The sequence below is a fragment of the Anastrepha ludens genome, chromosome 6, assembly GCF_028408465.1.
Source record: "Anastrepha ludens isolate Willacy chromosome 6, idAnaLude1.1, whole genome shotgun sequence".
In the NCBI taxonomy this organism is placed as follows: domain Eukaryota; kingdom Metazoa; phylum Arthropoda; class Insecta; order Diptera; family Tephritidae; genus Anastrepha; species Anastrepha ludens.
The window spans coordinates 104010790-104034822 of record NC_071502.1 but is presented as its reverse complement, the minus strand read 5'-3'; the positions used below and the strand labels follow the sequence as shown (position 1 = coordinate 104034822).

The 24033-nt window shown below is 36.1% G+C and overlaps 3 protein-coding genes across 6 annotated transcripts; 2 read left to right on the top strand and 1 right to left on the bottom strand.

Annotated features, from left to right (window-relative positions):
- Positions 1-4225: 4225 nt before the first annotated feature.
- LOC128866910 (ubiquitin-associated domain-containing protein 1) lies at positions 4226-11067 on the bottom strand. Of its 3 annotated transcripts, none has more exons than XM_054107960.1 (7): positions 10528-11067; positions 9863-10470; positions 9094-9601; positions 8826-9031; positions 8614-8743; positions 8239-8542; positions 4226-5666 (listed from the first exon to the last, which is right to left on the bottom strand). In XM_054107960.1, the coding sequence occupies exons 2-7, from the start codon at positions 10243-10245 to the stop codon at positions 5518-5520; spliced, it is 1680 nt and encodes a 559-aa protein (XP_053963935.1). In that variant the 5' UTR covers positions 10246-10470; positions 10528-11067; the 3' UTR covers positions 4226-5517. The 3 variants fall into 3 exon arrangements, with proteins under 3 accessions (XP_053963935.1, XP_053963936.1, XP_053963937.1); XM_054107961.1 differs by having other exon boundaries at positions 9863-10438; XM_054107962.1 differs by lacking the exons at positions 9863-10470; positions 10528-11067 and adding an exon at positions 9714-9816 and having other exon boundaries at positions 4230-5666.
- Positions 11068-11860: 793 nt separating this feature from the next.
- On the top strand, positions 11861-16719 carry LOC128868952 (poly(A) polymerase type 3-like). Of its 2 annotated transcripts, none has more exons than XM_054111608.1 (8): positions 11861-12482; positions 13202-13393; positions 13693-14489; positions 14553-14749; positions 14811-15025; positions 15103-15460; positions 15525-15749; positions 16456-16719. In XM_054111608.1, exons 3-8 carry the CDS (start codon positions 13709-13711, stop codon positions 16717-16719), a joined length of 2040 nt encoding a protein of 679 aa, XP_053967583.1. In that variant the 5' UTR covers positions 11861-12482; positions 13202-13393; positions 13693-13708. The 2 variants fall into 2 exon arrangements, with proteins under 2 accessions (XP_053967583.1, XP_053967584.1); XM_054111609.1 differs by lacking the exon at positions 11861-12482 and adding an exon at positions 12612-12870.
- A 241-nt stretch (positions 16720-16960) lies between these two features.
- LOC128868953 (probable WRKY transcription factor protein 1) lies at positions 16961-23708 on the top strand. Its single transcript, XM_054111610.1, has 3 exons — positions 16961-17416; positions 22576-22748; positions 22853-23708. The coding sequence occupies exons 1-2, from the start codon at positions 16963-16965 to the stop codon at positions 22578-22580; spliced, it is 459 nt and encodes a 152-aa protein (XP_053967585.1). The 5' UTR covers positions 16961-16962; the 3' UTR covers positions 22581-22748; positions 22853-23708.
- The last annotated feature ends 325 nt before the right edge of the window (positions 23709-24033 follow it).

Below are 24033 nucleotides of genomic sequence, written 5' to 3'. Positions count from 1 at the left end.
AAACGTTTGCATGCGATAGGAATGGTCCAGACAGCAGGTAACTGGGTGCCACATCAATTGAAGGCGAGGGATATCGGGATGGGACGTTTGGCGACGTGTGAGATGCTTCTTGAATGGCTGAAAAGAAAAGGTTTTCTGCATCACATCGTTACTGGCGATGAAAAATGGATCTATTATGATAACCCTAAGCATCGAAAAAGTTGGAGCCTGGTTACGTTGTGCATCTGGTGAGATCAGAAGGGTATCATCTATTATGAACCCCTTAAGCCATCTGAAACCATCACTGGCGATCATTACCGACTGTAGCGAATGCGTGTGAATCGAGGTCTCAAAGAAAAGTGGCTAGAATGGGACGGTGGACATGACAAACTGAGTTTGCTGCATGACAATGCCAGGCCACACTGAATTAGAGGGACTGAATTGGGAAATCTTGTCCCAATCACCGTACTCCCCAGACATTGCACCTTCGGATAACCATCTGTTCCGATCAATGCAGTCCGCCCTTATTGGAGAGCGGTTCACTTCTTACGAGAGCATCGCAAACTGGCTCAATGAATGGATCAAGTCAAAAGAACTCGAATTTTTCGTCAGAGGAATCCGTATGCTGCCTGAAAGATGGAGTAAAGTTGTAGCTTTCAGTCTCAGCTCTTCTCCAATAGTCGGGTTCATTTCCTAGAAGAATAACACGCATTTATCGGTGTATTTTTAAGAGCTTGAGAACTTAAAATGCTAATAAAGACAGGATACTGTTGGAATATATTTTTTTATTATAATCTGGTAGATAATTTCATGGCATTTATTTTTTGAATATGAAGCCCGGCATATTTCCGCCGCGACTACGAGTTACGAGGCCCATTCGACTAGCCCAGTAAATCGATTGCCAAGCGCACTGTATGGCAAATTGCGCCGTTTGTTTGGAACCAAATGTCGTCAATATTTAAGTGATTAATTTTTGGAAACATTTTTCGTTTTCTGGAAACTTGTTTTTTTGGAAACACTTTTTTTTTTTTGTTTTCAAAAATTAATCAGTATGGCTCGATAGCTCTCGTCATTCACCGTAACGGCATCGCCTTCCTCATTTCATAAGAAATAAGAACCGATGAGCCCAGCTCTCTATGAATTTCTCGAACTGATTCTTTTCTTTTCTTTTGAAAGTAAATTTCCACCATTCGGAAACTTTGTTCTGGCGTTAAACGATTCATGATGACTTGCCAAACCTTACTGAACAGAAATGTCAACACAGTTCGCCTTTCTTAGTTGTCAAACACCATTTTTCTTGATATCGATAGTTTTTATGCAGCTAAAAAAACACCTGATACTTATGGGGCAAGAAAATAGGCGTGCAATATTTATTTTTTTTTTTTTGTTTTTTAGAAAATATTATATATTTAGGAAATATGTATTTTGACAATTTTATTGTTGTTTAGTTAATGTCCATTAATTTTTCATAAAATCTTAAGGCCGGCGGGTCAATTAGATGTCCTAAATTCAGTAGTTTTCGCGAAGCGTTGTAGGATGAGAAAAAAAACAATTAGCCAAATGAAGTTTTGGGGATAGTTTAATATATATTTGAACTAAAAAAAAAAAATTTCTACAATCTCCAACAATATATTGTAAGCCGAGTTATCAATAGATTCCCAGAGCGCCTGTATCCAACTTCTGTACAAGATACAACTTGCAATTTTCATCTGAAAACAAAAAAAAAAAAGATTATTAATTTTGATGTAATTATCTTCTATGTGAACTAAAAAAACATCCAAAAACTTTTTTAAGCGACTTTTGTACCCAGTTGAAGTTTTTTTTTTTCCTTGAAAAACCACTTTTTTTTCTACCTTCCCCAAAAATTCGAATTTTACGTGTTTCTTAGTTCACATCGAAGATAATTACATCAAAATTAATAATCTTTTTTTTTTTTTGTTTTCAGATGAAAATTGCAAGTTGCCGTTAACCGGCTCTCAGAAAATTTGACAGAATCACGGTTGGGCTGACGTATGAGGAGCTATGAATCGGTTCGTTTACGAAAAAACTAAGAATGTGCTTGATATAAAGGGTGGTTAAGTTTCAAGGGCCGGTGTTGATTTTGAATTGAATACATTTTTTTTTTTAGGAAATTATTGTCATTTCTATTTCGTATGGCTAAATGGCCGCCGCGGCGGCACACCTCCATCCAGTAGTCCAAATTTTCGATGACGCTGAGGCATAATTGAGGTTCTATGCCGTTCATGTGCCGAATTATCTCACCCTTTAGCTCTTGCATTGTTGCTGGCTTATCGACGTACACCTTTTCTTTCAAATAACCCCAAAGAAAGAAGTCTAACGGTGTCAAATAACACGATCTTGGCGGCCAATTGACATCGCCGCGACGTGAGATTATTCGGCCATCAAATTTTTCGCGCAAAAGAGCCATTGTTTCGTTATCTGTGTGACAAGTGGCATCGTCCTGTTGAAACCAAATATCCTCCACATCCATATCTTCCAATTCGGGCCATAAAAAGTTCGTTATCATCTCACGATAGCGAACACAATTCACAGTAACTGCCTGACAGGCTTCATTTTGGAAAAAATACGGCCCAATGATGCCGCCGGCCCATAAACCGCACCAAACAGTCCCTCTTTGTAGGTGCATTGGTTTTTCGGCAATCACTCTTGGATTATCATTCGTCCAAATAGCAATTCTGCTTATTGACGAATCCACTGAGGTGAAAAAGTGCCTCATCACTGAATCACGAAGTGCGCGATATGCATTTTGATTTGAACGCTCGTTTTCATAATAAGCCTGAATAACTTAAGGGGTTATACGCAGTTATGACTTTCAAAAAAATCGATTTTTTTATTGCATTTTTGTAATGTACATATATTCAAAAGTATACGCACGAAATTTGAAGTAGATCTAAGCAATACTTTCGGAGTTATACCTAAATATGTAGAGATGCCTCGGCACGTTTTAAGGTAGGTATTGAAACTTTAAACGTGTTTTTTTCAAAACGGCATTTTTCAAGTCGGTGTACACGATATCTCGAAAACGGCTTGTTTGATCGGTCAACCGTTTTAACTCAATCTTTAAAGATACATTTTCTAGTAATTAATCGTTCCTTTTGTAAATCTGATACTTATTTTCCATTTTATAATCAATTTACGGCCAAATTTTAACGTAAAAATCGAAATCATTTCTTTTAAAAGCTGCCATTTTGTGAAAATTCACTATTTTGATTAGCCGAACGATTAATTACTAGATAATCTAATATATTAACAAAATTTGTTTGGTTTTTTGATTTCAGATAATCCAATCCTGAGTTACGATGTACACCGTAAATCGTCTTTTTTTAAAGGAGGTCCCAGAAATCGCCTGCAGCGCGCTCTATAATCAACATTTTCATAAATAAAAAATTTTGTTACGTTCTTGAAGGATGCTTTTATAACCGCCAAAAATTTTCAAATTAAAATATTCTGAAGTTTCTTCAGGATAAATCCTTGACAACCCGTCTTTTATTTGCTTCATAACTGCGTATAACCCCTTAAACGCGTTGCTGGATTGTGTACCTATCTTTCCATGGTTCAAATTGAGTTAGTCTGAAATTGAAAAATGTCATATGAAGCGCAGAAAAAAACTTGACGTTTAGGTGTGGTTCACATTCAACATCGGTCCTTTAAATTTAACCACCCTTTATATGTAGTATACGAAAAAATTAACATAATGTCACTTCGTTGCCGTCGGATTTGACGAGTATGTGAATACATGTGAAACGATCGTGCAGATTTCGGCTGGCGAATACTCCCGTGACGTCGCAGCTAAAGTTCCCCTCATAATTTTGCTTTTCACCATAGTTATTGTCCAAACTTTTTAATCTATTATCCTTGACTAATATTCAAATCCAATAAAATCGTCTACTCAAGCAAAACGTGCAGAAAAAATATTTAGCTACTGAAATTCACCATAGCAAAATACATATCGCCAATAAAAACGAAAATTTGAAGCAGAAATTGGCAAGAGCAGCAACGTACGCATGGTGTTGTTGTTGTTGTTGTAGCAGTAAAAACATTCCTCATACATGTACGCGGAATGCTGCTGAGTGCTAGTCCTTGGCCGTATATAATTTCGGTAACATGGAATGTATATTTTTAGGCGCTTAAAAGGCCTTGCTGGCGCAAGATATTTTTCTATAGAGAATTTCAATATGCCACAGTAAGGTATTGGCTTTCAATAATGTTATTTTTTATTGACTTTTTTTTTAATTTTTTGATATTTTCCCATTCGAATGTACGCAAAGCGAATATTGTGTATGTCCCATGAGTATTTTTTCGACAATATGTGTGAACTGGTGTGCGAAAGCAATTTTTATTTTCGAACGTGCTGATTTTTTATTTTTTTATATTTTTTATTTCAATGCATCAGTGATTTTACAATGGTTTTAGTGCATTAATTGAATGTATTTTATGATTGCTAATAGGCGTGTATGTGTTTTCGTTCATGTAGTACTTTCTAAAAAAAATATTGTATATTTATTTTATGTTTAGCATAACGGCTTATGGACGTTCCATCGAGTTATACAAATGTTGCACAATTTCAGAAAATACTGACAACATGACATACGAGTGATTAAAATTCATTTAGATATTTTTTTTTATATTTTTTGCTTTTCGTAAGCTAACTAAAAGATATGCGTCGTGCTTGTGTTACTACAAAAAAAACGCATACCTTGCCTGTTTAAGCGCTAGCGGATCAATCACGATCGTCTTTATATTTTTTTGTTTTTCGTATTTTTACTTTTACTTAAGTTTTACAGGTGTGTAGATATGAATCGCATTCCAAAAATAATTTTATTATATCTATTCACTTAAAATGCCACATCATTATGCTAGATAATCCTAGTCATCATTATTATTATTAAGTCTGTGATACGGCCTAAGGTACTAATTAAATTTGGCGGCTAGCAAAATTTTAAAATGACTGGCTATTTCGTACATCTTTTTTGCACATATAAATATGTGTGTACATGTACGTATGCATTAGTGTACGTATGCGCTAAAATCGCACTTTTTTCTTTTTAAACAATTTTTTATACATTTTCGTTTTTGCTTTGCTTTTTATTTCTCGCAAGTATGCATGTACGTGTATAAGAGGCTTTTTGGCGCGAGCTGTGCGTTGCGTACATATTTTTTAAGCTAATACAAAATTGTTTGATATTCGTAGCTATTCATCTATTGCAACAACAGATTTCTTATCTCTTTGGTTTGCTATTTTTACTATAGATAATTTAGTTATATAATAGACATTTTACTAAGCTATTAGCAGGAATTTACCTGTTTGCCAGTTTATAGTAAATTTTAATTATTCGCCTTTTTCATTATTCACATTTTTCACTTTTTTTATTTTGTGGATGTATGCATGTATTACGTACGTATGTATGTGTGTGGTAAGGTAAGATGTGTATGTTGTGCGCATGCGCTTTTTATGCTTATGCTGCTGCTGTTTATTTGCCTAAAGGTTGCTCACAGTCGTTTCTTGTAACTATAATACTATTGACGATTACTATAGAATTGATTGATGCCCAGCACATGTTTCTCTTCGTGATATTTCTGCAGGATATGTGTGATCACGGATGTGGTGTCATTGTCGCCACCCCAAACGCGTATGGAATTCTCATTTTCGAGTATGGACAAAAAGGCTAAAAGGAAGAATGGAAATGTGTTAGAAGGAAATTGAGAAATACTATGAGTTGGTACTATTTATAAATAATTATAAATATTTTGAACTCAAACAAGCCGAGTCTTGTCACGAGCAATATTTTTTTTTTTACATATACATAAATAAATTGATTTTATTACAAAATATTGCCACCATTTCTAGTAACCGGAGAATACGGTGACAATCCCATGGCAGCCGGTTCTACGTTACCGGAATGACTCGGGTTTTTCCCGACCCAAGGCTGCCGCCCCAGTAATCTTGCCCTATCTAGTGTACCGTACCCCGTGACAATAAATATTTTCCTTTTTCTCCATTTTCAATAGACAAAAAACATTCCTAGTATTTTAAGAAATAATCTATAATAACGGCGGCCGCCGTAGCCGAATGGGTTGGTGCGTGGTTACCATTCGGAATTCACAGAGAGGTCGTTGGTTCGAATCTCGGTGAAAGCAAAATTAAAAGAAAAAGAAAAACATTTTTCTAATAGCGGTCGCCCCTCGGCAGGCAATGGCAAACCTCCGAGTGTATTTCTGCCATGAAAAAGCTCCTCATAAAAATATCTGCCGTTCGGAGTCGGCTTGAAACTGTAGGTCCCTCCATTTGTGGAACAACATCAAGACGCACACCACAAATAGGAGGAGGAGCTCGGCCAAACACCTAACAGAAGTGTACGCGCCAATTATTTATTTATTTTTTTTATAATAGTTTTTAGTAATTTATGACCTGCAATACATTCACTGTAACTGTATTGTATAACTTATGGCGGCGTGACTACCCTTTGGAAGTGCATAGGCTCCAAAATCCATTTGTAAAATGATAGAAAAAAGGGTTTTTCTAATAGCGGTCGTCCCTCGGCAGGCGACTGCCAAGCCGCCGAGTGTGTGTCTGTCCTGGAAAAGTTCCTACCTAGGTAGGTAAGTAGGGTGGCTGTCGCAACGACGCAACACTTAGACCTTTCGTAGATCCATTGCGATACCACTGGAGCTTATCCTTGCCCTATAGGGTAAGGTAGCTTTAATAAACGAGCAAAGCTCCGTTAGTTTTAGATTCGCTATGTCCGCTACATCAGTTAAAAATTCCGTATCAAGAGTGCGCAACTTCCTCATACCTAAGCTTTCACACTCACATAAAAGGTGTCTGACTGTTTCCTCTTCTTCTGTATTAAGACAGCTTTTACAGAATGCGAAGTACGGGAGTCCTAACCTTCAAGCGTGGCTGCCTAGACCACCAATGGCCAGTTAATACCCGTATCATTTTTCTTTTCTGTTAAATCTTAACAACCTTTTTGATCGATGCTGTTCCATTTCGGCCATGTCTTAGTTCGCATGTTGTGAGGTTTTGCTAACTTCTATTTACCTTGTTAAGTAATTTACAAGTGGCTATTGGCATAGGTATCAGCGTCTTATCCGGTTAGAAATCGAGCGTTGTACCGGTTCGAGCAAGTTCATCTGCCTTGCAGTTCCCTCCTATATTCCTGCGGCCTGGCACCCAAATAAGGTGTACTTTGTAGTATTTAGATAAGTCATTTAGAAGTTTGAAACATTCTATGACTGTTTTTGACGAGTGTGTTTTAGATTCTGGCGCTTTTATTTCCGCTTGACTGAAAGTTCCTAATAAAAACCCATCTACCATTCGGAGTCGCCTTAAAACTGTAGATTCTTCCAAGACGCACACCATAAATAGGAGGACATGGCAGACATACACTCGAAAGTTTGCCATTGCCTGCTGAAGGGGAGCACTTTTAGAAACAACTTGTTGTTGTTGTTGTAGCAGCGTCCTAAGCGTGCCTGTCAGTGCAATGTAATTACTGGCCGTCTTCGTCTAGCTCATCTCACGGGAGGCCCAGCAAATTTGCTGTTTCGACAGGCTGGGTCCAGAGGAATAAGGGTGTTAGATGAGTGGGTTTGATGGGCTAAGTGAAAAGATGATTAGTATCGTGTGGGTTGCGTTTACATGCTGAACATATGTTTATTATGTCGGGTTCAATTCTGGATAAGAAGGATTTTAACCTTCTACAGCAAAAAACTCTTTCAATCGTTTGGTGTTTCATGCCCTGAGTTTCGAACGCGGGCACTACTGAGTAGTGCTGGTTGATTTGTAAAAAGATCTCACTTAGACCCCTAGGATCCATTGTGTTGCTAGTATTTAGACCATAACAAAAGTGAAAATTCAACTAAATGATTACACACATTTTGCAAAATCTTCCAACTTCCCTCCAGACTAGCAGCAGTCGAATAGACGCTTTAGTTAATGCAAGAGAAGCAGAATTTTTTTCTTGCTGTTATAAAGCATAAAACATTCTTCATAAGTTTTTGGTAAATATTGCCTTGGCGTGATATAAATTCGTGTCGCTTCGGCAATCCAGAGATGATTCTCGTCAGATTGTCGATATTCCGTAGTTGTTCCAAGGAGAAATTGCTTGCTGCACATGATCTTTTGCTCCTTAACTCGTAGTACACACCCCTCAGCGTGTAAGAAAAGAGTTCTGCGGGTGTTTTGACGCATCTGTAACTTCCTTCACTATACTAAACAAAACTCTATTTTAAACTTACCTATTAGTATTTTTGGATTACTTAAGTTCATCTGGACTTGCGGCATATCAAGTATGGCTTTGAGTATTGGCGAATCTTGTGATAGACCTTCACGCAATTCGATCAAACTACCAGTACGATTTCCACACAACCATTCACATGCCGCTGCTTTATTGTTGCAAGTCTTCTTCAAAGCTTGCAGTACTTCGGTCTCCTCGAAACCCATTTCCACTAATGAACTAATAGTTTCCGGCGTTGGTGGTATATCGCGATGACTATAAATGCGCACTATCTCTAGTAATGCTTCGGTGTTTTCAACAATGCTCTATTATGAAAAAATGTATATAGTTATTTTAATAATAGTGTAAAAATTATTCAATAACAGTGTGTTTTTACGTCATTAGTGATTATGCCCGAAGGTGAGAGCACTGATAAACTCTTCTGTAAGCTCATGGCTGTCTCCTCCATCGAACCCTCCTCACTTTGGTGTTGTATGAGCCATTCGAGTGCCGCTGAGTAAACACCTCTAAAAAGTGAAGCAATATAAGAATATAATATAAACGCATATAAAACGAATCGAGTTATCTTATTACTGAGTTATCACTTACTGATTGATCTTAAGCGCATACTCCGCTTTCTCCTTTTTAAAACCCATATCTACAAGGCACTGCAGTGTATCATTCTGATAGTTTCGTTTGTTGATCAGCTTTTGTTTCAGCATCGAAATCAGTCGTGTCGCATAAGGACCAGCGCCTATGATCGCCGCAGACGCTTGCGCCAAGGATATGAGTACTTTGCGAACATCAAATTGCAGCTGTAACAGAAATATAGCAACAATAAGTAATTCAAAGTTAAGCAAATATATTTTGTACTCACATTCGATTGCTGAAATATCTCATTGATGTCCACCATGGGCATATCGATGGTATGCGGCAGAATATTACGCGTAGCGGCGTTGATTTCCATTTCACGCGGTGGCTGAATCTCGCGCGTTACGGCAGTCATTTGTTGTAGATTTTGTCGCCGTGGCACCAACAACAGCATGGAGTTGTCCTCAATTTTCAACTGCGCAAGCGTCATAGTTTCATTTAGTTCGGTACCCTGATATTCCGCGCGCATGATGCGATAACGTGGTCCGAGCTGCCGGACATCCGGCGCAAATAGTGGCATGGCGGCGGGATCGTCCGATAACTCCAACATTACCTCGTTTTTAAGCTCTGTGATTCGTTTACTTACATCTGTTTCGAAAATAAGTATACGTGCACTTGGACAAACGACGCGCACTCTGATGATTTGTTTGGGAGTATTTCGATCGATGTTATCGGTGGAGCCAGCCGTAGCAGAATCTGTGCCCGAGAGACCCGATGAACGACGTGAGCCCCTTCTGCGAAATGTAAATTTGGGAAGGAATATAAATTTTCATTTATCAGGAAAGTTATCAGATGTTATAGAATTGCGGATAATGCTGCTAGACACCTTTAGGCGGATAAGCATACTTTGAAAATAAATTTCGTAGTTTCTGCATTTTTAGATGCTACAGCTCTTCGGGTTGTTAAATGATTTCAAATACAACTAAGAATTTTGACAACGAATTTAGAAGCGAAGAAAACTGAATTTTATTTTATTTTGTTGCAAAGGTACTCACATTTTGGGCACTCTGCGTGGCTGCGGCGTCATCAGTGGACTAGAGTGTTGCAGCTGCTGCGACTGTGATAGAGACTGCATTATCGTCGTATGTGCAACGCGCGTTCCAGTCTGGGGGATGCCGCTACGTGAAGGTGATGTCGGCATCGCGCTGCGACTTCGACGTTGTGGCGGTGCAGTGTGACGTGCGGGTGAAACACCATGTTTAATATGTGGCTCGCAAGCAATCGTAGCCGTATTCGCAGTAGGAGTCGAATTGGTACTTGTGGCACGTATTCTGTCTCGTCCTGTTCTGCTACAAGCGGCTTCTGCAGCATCAGCTTTATCTTCACTGGTGGTTCGTTTGCTGCGCGCCGCCCACCTAGCGCGCATCCAAGGGATCATCGGAATATATTTTGGAAATCGACGCAATTGGAAATAAACAAAATCACGCAAAGAAGGCGGCGATTTCAGTTGTATGGGCAGCGAGTTGCAGACGATTCGGACGCATGTTTCAGGTTATTGTTTAGGAAATGCAGGTGAAACGGATTTTCGCCTACTGCACCACTGAAGTATGTTTGTTTACAACGCCGCATAGCTGTTCGGATGAATCAAAATATAAAAGGTGGGCTAACCAAAACTATAGTGGAGTTGAGTTCAGCCGATTTTTTTTATTCTTGTACTCACTGAACTTAGTTTTATTTGCTTTCTTATCAATCGTTCCTTGCAAAGACAAAATTCATTAAGCATTCCACTGGAGATCCAACAAATTTATTTTATTTATATTTTCGAATAATATTAACTTTTCCACTTTTGTTTTGCTATTGAAGTATTTTTCCTTATCAAGCAAGATTAACACGCCGTCACCAGTTCCCAAATGACGGCGTTAAATTCAATACAACCATTCGGCCAAATTCAATGACAGGTTTGTTCGGCTAAATTTAGAGTAAATATTATCCAGCAACGAAATTCCGGCGAATTGGCATTTAATTTCTCTCAGAGATAAATATATTCAAAAAAAATAAATGAACAAAAAACCACTAAAAACTTCCAAGTTCCACTAAAAACGCCAATTAAGTATATATATAAGAAAATTGAAAAATTAAAAAAAAACTGGGCATAATGTGTTCTCTACTCCGAAGAGTAGAGCATAGCGAGTACTAACTAAAGTAGGATATTAAGTGTTGTTGTTTTCAACGTGATTCCCTTAAGTCATATCTGATTCATCACTTCCCCGATCGCTTGATGAAAAATTTGCTTGCGAATGCAACAACCAAGTTATCTGGCATGATTCGGCACTAGCGAGTATGATTATAGGCCTTCACCAGTTCTCTGCTCTGCTCACTGGATGAAAAATTTACTTGTGAATGCAACAACAAAGTTATCTGGCATGATTCGCCACTAGCGAGTATGATTATAGGCCTTCACCAGTTCTCTGCTCTGCTCACTTGATGAAAAATTTACTTGTGAATGCAACAACAAAGTTATCGAGCAAGATTCGCTACTGGCGTGTATGGATATACCTCATGAAACTGGTCTAACTCATTATTTAAAAAACAAATTTAAATCTAAGGCAGCTCTATTCCAGCGCTGCCAAGATATGTTTATTTATAAGAGTTACTTCATCTATTCGTTACTTGCTAACGCTTGGCGAAAAGAAGAGGCCTTATGCTTCATATAACTGGTGTAACTCATTAAATTCAATGCTGTCAACTCTCTTTCCTTATATTAGGCAAGCCTCACTATTAATAATCATGAAATACTTCCAAACAAATGCCTTTTTTGACAACCTTTTTCTAGTGCAATTAACGTATGTTTATTTATTCCAGTTGTTTCACCTATTCGCCCTTCGCTAACGCTAATCGAAGACGGCTTAAATGTACTAGTACTATTTTTGATGTAAGATCCAAAGAGCTATAGCTAATTAAAAAAAAAGCATTTTTAAACGACTAATTAGCTTTGAGTCAAGATCAGTGAAATCATGAAGCAACCCTGCACTAACTTAACGACAATTTGACGACGGAAAATTCGTTGTGTGTTTTTCGATTTTTCTGCGTGAGTGAGCATTGTTTGTGCTGCTGGGATTGAAAATTTCTGTTGTAAAAACTTGCTTAAAAATCGATGACAAATATAAATAAAACTAATATATGTTAATAATTTAAAGCAAAAGTGTCTTATGAAAGTGATCGTTTGTGAATACGAATTACGGAAAGTATTTATAGGTAACGGAAAGTTTTGTGTGGAAAGCAGAAGTTATGGTTACATGTGTGCGTGCATTGGATGGAAAATAATCAAGAGAGAGTGAACAACCGAAAATTGGTGGAAAGAATAGCAGTCGACAAAGGGAAGAATCGCCATCGCTACCGACGACGACGATGATTACGGTAGCACAATAGCTGTAGTGTTATAATGGAAATATTTATACATATTTAATAAATACGACGCATAATTATATCTATGTGTGTACAAATGAACAAAAAGCACTTGGCAAAACTTTAGCATAGAAAACGAAAAAACAATATAAAGAAAATGCTTGGTTAGGACGCGGCAGCAGAGAAAATAGAAAAAAAGTAGATAGCCGAACACGGAAAAGGGATACATAGGCGTTCACATACACGCTCGCACCTCCGATAAATGAACAGGTAATATTTTGCTATGGTATTCCAGGTATACACTAGAGTGAGTCGTCGCAAAACTTGACCGAAACATCTTTTTTGTGTTTTTTTTTTTGCTCTGCTCAACACTTCTGCTATTACAAATGAATAAGCGCTCTTAGCGTTAGTAGTGTGTTTTTATGTGTCAGTTTCAACATAAAGAGATTGCCATTTTTTATAATAGTTTATTTGTGCTCGTGGCAATTATCTCGAAACTTTTCGTTTATATGCTTTGTATTGCGTTTATGTTTCCAATACTTGATTTTGTGTTGTGACGTTTTACCGCTAGCTGTCAGTGCACCGTCGCAGATCTGCGTACAATGCATCAGCACAACTCGTAATATTCTTAGCCTATTGGACGATGAACGATTATAAGGTAACACAATTTGGGTAAAATTGTTTTAGTGAATACGAAATGTGCCCTTTTCATTATTATCTTTCGCCATTTTTCTAAAAGAGCCGTTATTTCATTATTCTCGAGAAGAATTCCCAAGCTTTCTCTGGTTTGGTGTTATGATGCGGCCGATGCAATTGGCGATTGTAGCGTGTGAACTGCTTCCGGCTTTCGAAAACTACAGTTCACTTCGTCGATGATTTTTATCTCTCGCGACTTGCTAGCAACATTTTTGGATAGCTCTGTAGCAGTTATATTCTTAATAAAAAATGTTTAATATATTGTAAACTAATTATTACTCTAATTTTTACAGAATTCTACCAGTTACGGATTTTTCAACTTTACTTAATATCTTGATCGAAAAATCCAAGTTATTTATATATCAGTGCACTACCTAAATAGTAGGCCATAGTCGTTAATTTACTTATAAATTAAAGGCTAGGATCACAGGTGGCGCAGACCAAAAAAAGGTGTTAAGTATTAATTGAGCCCTCGTTAATACCAGGTAATTGAAGAAATCCTTTAATAAACCTTAATCACTTTTTCCATGAAATATATTTTACATCAAATGAACCCTTTTATGATATAAAACTTAAAGTAGTGTAAAAACTGATGTTAAAAATTATTTAGAGTTAAATCTTGGTTTGATAAAAATGGCAACATTGTATTTTTGTGCCTAATACATTTATTTAAAAATTGCTAAATAAAAATGTCTGCCTCTAACGAAAAATTATATATATTTTATAAGTAAAAACTTGCTTTATTTAAACAGAACACTAAACACACTTCTACTTTTTCTTCCAGCTTATACTATTCCACAATGTGGAACTCCGATTCGCGTTCACAGAACGGTGTTGCGACAACATCAATGGGTTCGCCCATATATGGTAGTCACAATTCTAGTAATGGCAATGGTAGAAATGGCTCACCACAGCAGCAGCAACAACAGCCCGCCAAACAGTTGGGCATGACATCCGCCATTAGTTTGGCTGAACCTCGAACCGAGGATTTGCAGAAAACTGATGAATTACGCAAAGCTTTAGAACCATTTAAAGTGTTCGAGAGTCAAGATGAGCTTAATCATCGTATGGAGATTTTGGCTAAGCTTAATACGCTTGTCAAACAATGGGTTAAAGATGTATCAATGGCAAAGAATATGCCCGAGGCAGCTGCCGAGAAACTCGGAGGGAAAATTTACACTTTCGGTTCATATCGTTTGGGTGTACATCATAAGGGCGCTGATATTGATGCACTCTGTGTCGCACCACGCAACATTGAACGCACAGACTATTTTACGTCGTTTTTTGAATTACTAAAAAAACAATCCGAAGTGACAGAATGCCGTTCAGTTGAAGAAGCTTTTGTACCAGTCATAAAAATGAATTTTGATGGCATTGAAATTGATTTGCTATTTGCGCGCCTATCACTGAAAGAGATACCAGATGATTTTGATTTACGTGACGATAATTTACTTAAGAATTTAGATCCACGTTCAGTACGCAGTTTGAATGGCTGTCGTGTGACTGATGAGATATTGGCGCTAGTGCCAAATATAGAGAATTTTCGTTTAGCGCTGCGTTCAATTAAGTTGTGGGCCAAAAGTGAGTAAGAAAGTTTAAAAATTCGTGAAATACTACATGTTTTTTGTTTTGTTTTAATTGCAGAACACGGAATTTATTCCAATTCTTTGGGCTACTTTGGTGGTGTGACGTGGGCTATGCTAGTGGCGCGCACGTGCCAGCTCTATCCTAATGCAACGGCCTCTACGCTCGTGCATAAATTTTTCTTGGTATTTTCACGTTGGAAGTGGCCAAATCCCGTACTGCTCAAACATCCCGACAATGTTAATTTAAGATTTCCGGTAAGTAAATGCTGTTTGCGCGCATATTCTTAAACAATTGTTAATTTAATTTTTTTCATAGGTTTGGGATCCACGTGTTAACGCTTCGGATCGTTACCATTTAATGCCCATTATAACACCGGCATATCCGCAGCAGAATTCAACTTTCAATGTGTCGGAATCAACAAAGAAGGTTATACTTAATGAATTTAATCGAGGAATGATTACCACAGACGAGATTATGATTGGTCGCGCTTCATGGGATCGACTCTTCGAAGCACCGAGCTTCTTTTACAAGTACGAGAAATTATATAAAAGTTAAAGAATGTTCACTTATATATTTCATATTTTTTCTCTGCTACTACTCTGGACAGATATCGTCACTTTATCGTGCTTTTGGTTACATCGCAAACCGGTGACGATCAGTTGGAGTGGTGTGGCTTAGTCGAATCAAAGATTCGTCTATTGGTTGGTAATCTAGAGCGTAATCAACACATTTCATTAGCACATGTAAATCCTACATGTTTTGATTATAAAAAAGGCGCTGCCGTCACACAAAATAACAGCGGAAATGAGGAGGATAAAACACAGCCGAGCGGCAATCCGCCAGTTTGTACAGCGCCATTCTGTTCGATGTGGTTCATCGGTTTGGAATTCGAACGCACAGAGAATTTGAATGTGGATCTTACAGAGAGTATTCAAAATTTCACCGAACATGTTATACAGCATGGGGTGAGTGCAGACAATTGTTGGAAGATATTTAAAAATATTTATTTATAAAATTCTTTGATTTTAGGTAAATATAAAAATGCTGAAAGATGGCATGAACATCGAGGCGCGGCACGTAAAGCGTAAATCGCTTTCGCAGTATTTGGATACGGATTTCTTAAAACGCGAACGCAAATCCATGGAACAACATAATAATTTCAATAACTCAATTTTAGCCAATCGTAAGCGTTTGTCGACCGAATTGTCAACACAGAAAGATGTTGCGACTAAAAAAGCGCGCTTGAGTGAGTCGGTGAGTGCAAAAGACAAAGCGAATTTTTGGACCGTGAAATGCCAGTTGGGAGAAAATTTTTTATGTTGCTACAACAACAAAGCGAATACTCAAACTGCTGTAGAGAGTAAATAAGGCTTGCCAACCGCTTCTTATTGTGATAACGTAACAACTTATTAATATTTTTGGGGAAAACAGCTAAATTGATAGGGTGTGTTCGAGCTATCAATATTGTAGCCGTTTTACTCGCTTGATATTCCATTGCAATATTGCTCAAATTTTTTAAGTATAGAACGCAATATTTGGAAAATTTAGAAAGAAGTATTAGCCTATTTAATAATTGAGGAGGTAGCGGTAATAACGGAGGTAAATGAAGAGTCTTCTGGCGTAAACTTCATCGATTTCATTCATAGGTTGCGGTCATGTACACGAACTTCCTTTAAATTTGGTGCTTCAGAGAGGTAAAATCTGGAGTATGAACTTTCTTTTTGTCTAAACTTGCGGAAAGAACTAAAATTGTTCTTCTCATTTTCAAATGTGGTTTCCGCTTTTCCGACAATTCCATTTCATTCGTCATTAATTTTTCGGTAAAAGAAAACAGAATTTAGAAAAATATAATATTTATTTGAAAACTCGACGCAATATAAATTATTGGCATTAAAAAATAACGCTGAAATATTAAATAATTTACGTCTACCCATAATAATTATTTTCTTGTGTCCTGCAGCAAACAGAGGAGAACTCAAATACGAGTGATGGCGGTGTTACAACGCCGACCACGCAGCCTACCTCAGCGCCTAATTTTACACCGGAGGCAAAGAGTACCAATAATGATGGTTCTGACTCGAATTCGCCTCGTAACAGTAATGGCACCAATAGCAACAGTGTCAGCAACCAGAATCAGAGTAGTAATAGTAACAGCAATAGTAGCAGCAGCAGCAGCACACCGGCTGCACCTGCCGCAGCTACTGCGGAAGTGGCCTGCTCGTGACCGACGCTCAGCATAGCACCGAATCCAACACCGCCGCCGCCGCCGCCGCAACCACAACCGCATTATTTGTCGCATTCACTTCACACTGCACACTCCGCACACTCTACACATCATGCACACTCATCCATAGTTTCACATTCACAAAAATTTCGTAAAAATAATAATGCCGCAGCAGCTGCTAATTCAAATAGTATATTTAGTCAGCGCGCAACTTCAATCCCAGGTCACACCAGCACAGCTGCAATGGCATTCAAACAAGGCTTACTACCCACGGCATCGTCCATCTACCAAAGGAACAATAATCGACGGTTGCAAAATATGAGTGTATTGGGTAGTAGTGTTGGTGGTGGTGGTGGTGGTGGTATAATTGGCGGCGAGAAACCGTTGACATTTTCAACATCCAAATCGACAACTATTAATGCCAACACCAATCAGAATCTGATACTTCAAAATCATTATACAAATTATACAAATTGCGACAACCAAAATAGAAATAGTTGTTACAATGCTGCTGCCGCTGCCGCCGCCGCTCCCACAGTCACAGCCACCATTCCCAATAGCAACGACAACAACAATTATAGTTTTAATAGTTCATGCAACACAACCACTGATGTCAATAGCCACGTGAACGCTGATGAAGCTGATGACAACGACGATCTGTTGATGATGACCGATAACACTACAACAACTATTAATTGTAAGTTTTTAACACTGCAATACTATTTATTATTGGCTTTTAGCGACAAACAAAAAAGTACTCTGACTGGTGGATATCAATTTATCAATTTACCTCTATGCTCCTATTTTTCCTTTAACTGTACCTATTTATGTATGTATTTTATCGATTTACTTTGATTTATATATTACTTTTGTTACAATTTTACACGTAACATTTTTACAAAAAATATTTCTCAGCGAAGTATAGAAAAATAAATAACAAAAAAAAAAAAAGATTAAAAAAAAAGAAAATTAAAAAAGAAAAATAAAAAATAGAAACGAAAAAAAAAAAAAATTAAAAAACACAAAAAAGAGATATATTTTTTCAACAAAAAATTATACAATGGCATTTTTACAAAATAATACAAATAAAAAGAATAAAAAAAAAAATAACAGGAAAGTACAAAAAAGAAAATAAGTAAAAAAAAAACAAAAAACAAAACCAAAATCTTATTTTATTATTAATTTCAATTGATTTATTTTACTGATTGTACATATCTGTGATCGCAAGAGATGCTGGTGAAATGCCAAGTAAATATGAAATTTAAAAAAATAATAATAATTATTTCAAGCAGAAGAAAATCATAGCTCTCTTGCCGTCAACGATATGTGTATGTATGTATTAGAAGAGCACAGGCAACTTCTCAAACGTGTTGTTTAGGACCTTTATCTTAATGAATTTACTGGGAAGTGTAGCTTTAATTAGGTGGGTCATACATTCCAATTGGCTGGTATTTTTCATCCTTAGATCCTCTTAAGAAGCAAAAGCAAGTTGTGGCAAGCTTTTTTATTGGAGAAATTCAATGTTGTTGTTGTAAGATCATAAAATATACACAATCCCCATATATTTTTGGGGAATGTTGCCAAATTATTTGCCCTCTCCGGGTATAAATCCGTTCGTTCACGCAGGAGTTTTGTCATTGGCTGTCGGATTGCGACCTTTATTAGAAGCAACTTTTACCGCCGGCCTTCTAAAATATTTTTTCCAAAAATACATTGACTTACGAAAATCATGACCAACGTTTCGTTTCAAGTAGATAAAAAATCACAATTTCATAAAATTAAAATTTTCGTTAGTCAAAAGCAAAACCGTCAAAGTTAGTATACAATTGAAAGAAGTGGACAAAAATTGTCGAATCCACGAAGAGTGGAACTGCGACCCGAAATATCTTTTCTAGCGCGATATTATTCATAACCTGGAAAAAGCCTCATATCTCTAAAATAATAGCTTCTTTAGCGTAAAAATTTTTTTTCGAAAAAAAATAAATAAAATGCGTGATACGATCTTAAAAAAAATTTTGGATTCGAAAGGTTTAAAATATGAAATAAATTTATCATAACGCTCACGTAAAATTATAACTTTTTAATTTTGAGGTTATCGGTGGGTAATTTTGTAAAGACTTATGTATCTCAAGTCTGCTGCTGAGATATAATAAATAATAAAAAACAACATCGCAAAGTTTGTGTCGCTAATGATTGGAATTTTTGTTCTTTTTTTACTTCAGTATTTTTGTATTTTACTTCAAAAGTCAGAATTAGGCTTAAAAACTACTTCAATAGAAATTAAAATATATATAAAAAATAAAAATAAAAATAATAAAAAAAATAAAAGAAAAGAAAAACAAAATTAAAAAAATTCCACGATTAAGCACAAAATTTAAATAAATGCAGTTGAATGTTTCAGTGGTGGCGCCTTTGTTAATTTTTGAGTTATTAGTTTATGATATCACAGCTCAGCGTTAATGCTTGACAATATTTGTGAAAAAAAAACATCGTATACACTTCAGAACTATAGAAGATCGTCGAATATAATTAATATCGCAAAAAAAACTGTGCATCATTTAAATGGATATCGCTGGTACCTCCGACATCTGGTAGAACCAACGTTCCGGTCATTCAATGTTAAGTCAACACTGGTCAGCCAATGCTAAGCCTTCAAATCCTTTGCTAGTTCGAAGGCGGCTTACATTTTCAGTGCCCTCCATTTGTTGGAAAATTATAAAAAAAAATAATACAGACGAAACTTCCCACGGACTTACTACGGTCTAATTAAAGCCGTTATAATGGCATATACAGTCAACATCAAAAGAAATGGTACATCGCATATTGACAAGTTTCGACTATTTATTTATTTATTTTTTAACTTCAATTTTTGTTTTTTTAAATAGAGTTCATACTGCAATAAAAACGATATAATATAAAGCAAAGTTTCGAGCTTTGTATAAATTTTTGTAAATTTCGGCAAATCTCCATCGAAACAACTTTTTACTCAGTTTTGACTATGTATTTATTTACTTTTCATTTCAATAATTTTTTTTTATAAAAATATAGTTAATACTACAACAAAAACGAATAAAGCAAACTTTCGAACTTTGTCTAAAATTTGTCAAATTTTCATCGAAATTTCAAACTTTTTACTCAGAGTTTTTAGTAAAATTTTGGATATACAATTTTATGCATCACTCAATTTTGGCACAATAAAGTGCAAATTTCAAGTATATAGAAAATCACACTGATTTTTGAGAATTTTTTTTCGGTCGCGGTTTTGTGCATTTTCTCCATTCAACGCCTACTCAACATTTTTTTGTATTGTATGTATCGAAATTTTTGCACTCAATGATCTATAAAAGTGCATACCCGAAATTGTTCTAAAAAAAAGTCAAAACTTACCTGTATGTGGTGTACACTTTTTTGGCGCTTACAGAATGTAATACTTCTATATTGGCAGTATCAAAAAGTGCAGTCAGCAAACATTACCGTACAGCTAACAAAAAAAAAATTAAAAAAGGACAACCGAGTACAAATGTATTTGTCACATATATTCACATACATACAAAACCTGCGCATGCGCGAAACGTACATTTGTATCTAAACTATTTTCTTTTGATTGCTGAAGCCAAACACATTGCGCAGTTATAGTAGGTTACTGTCCAAGAATGATCGAGAAATGATAGAGGTGCTCAATTCGCCTTGGTTACTGCCAATATAGAAGTATTAAATAGCAAATGTATATTGGGCGCGACAACAACAACCACTCGTTTCCAATACACAGCAGGATTACAGAGTATTTGAAGCTCTAAAGCTCAAGGAGAAGGTAGAAGTAAAACAAAGTGGTTTAAGAACTGCATTAGATACTGAAATTCATTACACTGAATACTGCTGATTTATTGATTATAAAAACCATTTAATTAGAGAGAGTTTTTACTATAAAATAATGTCTTGAAGACTTGCAATTTGATAATTTGCCGCCCAGGAGCAGTTGAGATTTCTTTACACACGACTGGTCAGCAGTTATGTCTATAGTTATTTCTATTTCTCTGGTTTCTTTTTTGTCCAAGAGAGAATAACTTATTCTTGAAATATGTAGTTATGCATAAGGTGGCACAAAATTAATCATCCAATTTTTGTTTTGAATAACTACTTTTTACTAAATAAAAAAAAAGATTTTGAGTGGTGGAAATCTGTATTTTATCTCTCCGCACTCCATTGCTTGTCTGTTTATATACTGCAGCTGTCTAGTTCACAAGTGTCAAATATGATTCACGTACTACGCCATTTGCCAAAATTATAGATCTTCCGATAGGGTGCGTCACCTTGTATATCGTTTGTCTTAGAGAGAACATTTCTAGAGAAAATTAAAGCGAGAGAAAGTTAAAGCGCGCAAAAGCTGGTTGATTATAGTTTGATATGATATCGAAGAAGATCAGGTGTTTTTGTTATTGCAGTTGCAACTCCATAAACATTGGCGGATTGCTGCTTGAGTGACAGCCCTATAGAACAACCAACTTAGACCATTGCCGATCCGTTGCGATAAACTTCGGTCGTTCCGGTAAGGAAAAATCGACTGACGTAGATCAGTGCCATTCTTGTGCTGACACTGGTCATGTGTTGTGTCCTGTCTGTTGGGATTTTAATAAAAACACATTTTAACTCTCCAGCTGGCCTAATCTCTTTTAGACCTGCCATCTAAAATGCTATACTTTTGCATTGACAATGACTCGATAAATGCCTGTAAGGTACACAGTTGTGATTTTTCGGGATCGACTTGTACAATTTTTTTTTCCATTTCAATTCGGTTCGATTTGAAAAGCGAAATGCTATGGATTTTCCTAATTGTGGGGTTGTTTTTTCAACTCCAAAGATCGAAGACTAAAAGAAAACATCGATCGCAAATGGACTAACGATTTCTGAGCAAGTTTTTAGAAATCGAAACCAAAAAATAAATAAAAATAAAATATCGATCGTAAACTGACTAACAGAGATTTGAGGAGTTTTTCGAAATCGAAAGCACCAAAACATAAATATCGATCATAAACGAACTAACAGAGACTTGAGCAAGTCTTTTGAAATCGAAGGCAACAAAAAAATATATATACATATATATATATCTTTGGTAAACAGACTAATAGAGGCTTGAGCACGTTTTTCGAAATCGAAACCAACAAAAAAAAAGAAAAAATATCGATCGTAAACGGAGTAACAGATACTTGAGCAAGTTTTTCGAAATCGAAATCAAAAAAAAAAATATCGATCGTAGACAGACTAACATAGACTGAGCAAGTTCTTCGAAATCGAAACCAACAAAAAAAAAGTAAAAATATCGATCGTAAACGAACTAACAGAGACTTGAGCAAGTTTTTCAAAGTCGAAACGTAAAACCTGCCTGATAGTATATTTATGTATATTCTTCTGTATGAATTCTTTTAATTTCCTCGCATCGATACAGGTAAGGCAACTAGGCGCAACTACTTGAAGGTTTAACTAACTGTTTTTAGATTTTTTTCCCACAGTCAGATTGTTCTCCAGCGTTTCAAGATACTTTTTTTTTGTTTTATCGGGTAGATTGTTCCTATACTTTTCTTCTATTATCTATTAGAATTAGTTATACAACATATCACTGATATCACCGTATTCAACTATTGGGTAAGCTACGTAATTCAGTTGTAAGTAAAACAAAAAAAAAAAAAAAAAAAAAACAGCTACGAAATACCTCAGCTGAGAAAGGCAGCATTTATTTTTGAAATTAGCATTTTCCTTTAAAACTTTAATGCTGCAAATCATTTCAGTACAATAAAAACTTAAATGACATTTGTTTATATTTTGTTCTGCTCTCTCTTTTTTGCTCTCTTTCTTTCACAGCGTAAATCTTATACTTATAAGGATTCATATATATACATACATATATAAATACATCTATATATATAGCCTAGTTTGTAAGGACTCTCTGGAAGCGAGTAGGTCTGGTTATGTTAACCACACTCATTTGCGTGTACAAAAAAGTACAGCATATGGAATAACTCCTCAACTCGTTTGTAAGTACAACTTAAAGTCACATACATGCATGCGTGCATATCAACATACTATATGTACATACAAGTTATTAATATTTATTTATTTTTGTTTTTTTCATTTCCAGTAACTTTTAACTACAATCTTTTTGGTGTTTCGTACAATTTCACTGTATTGATCTATCTACAAACATACATACAAATATGATGGTTTATTTTGGAAGGATGCATAAACTTCCACATCCAGCACTAGCACTAGCATATTGTTCGATTGACCCGCTATGCGCTTCTGGGCACGTACTACGGCCATCATGCAGGGAATGCAGTGACATTGTTGGCATTTTGTCTTATTGGCCACACATTAATTGGCAACACATGGAACCTTCTCCCAACCCATAGAACCAACCCTCTTAAGCAACTCTACGCGGATAACAATTCGTAATAATTGTTATTTAACTCTTTTTTTTTGCAGCGCTTGTGCAATGCAGCAGAGAGAGAGAGAGAAAGAGTGTGTGATGCAAGCGCTGTTGCACCATCTGACAACAAAAGCAACAATAACACCAAGATCAAAAACCAAGCGATTTTTTTATTTTAGGGTTTATATCATCAATCGACCAATGATGACCAACCAACACATGACTTGACTATGGTTTTGGTTATGGCCTACTTCCACTATCTCTAACTCATACAATCTACATAGACTAGACAACTAAATACTGCTAAAGAACATTTTTTTTACTACACTTTTTGAAGAAAATGAAAAACAAAAATGACTATCTTAATAACAATCACAACCTTCTCCACACCATTTCACTTCACTCCACTCCTTTCCACTCCACTCTACTATAATCCATCTCGGCTCGTCTTAACGTAAAATTTAAGCTCGCCTGTTAATTGAAATTAAAAACAAATACAAAATGCAAGTATATTGAAAGTGTTACTTAAAGCTGAAAAAAGCCGAAAAAACAAAGAAGCAACAATGAAGCGAAAGAAAGAAAGAAAACTGGAGAGAAAAAAAGGTAAAGAAAAAATTTAATAATTACAAAAAAAGTTTCAAAATATTTCCAAATTACATTTTATGCATAATTTACATTAAATAAAATAAATAAAAGAAAGTTACAAAAAAAAAGCGCAAAAAAAATATAAAAAATAAAAATACTCAAATCTGGATTTAATTTATTTAAGCGTGGAAAATGTAAGTAAAATAAAATACTTGTTGCAGTCTATAGGCAAACCAACAAAGCTAATTGAACTTTTTATTATGACCCTTACAAATACGACAGCAAAAGTTATAGTGCAATGAGAATGT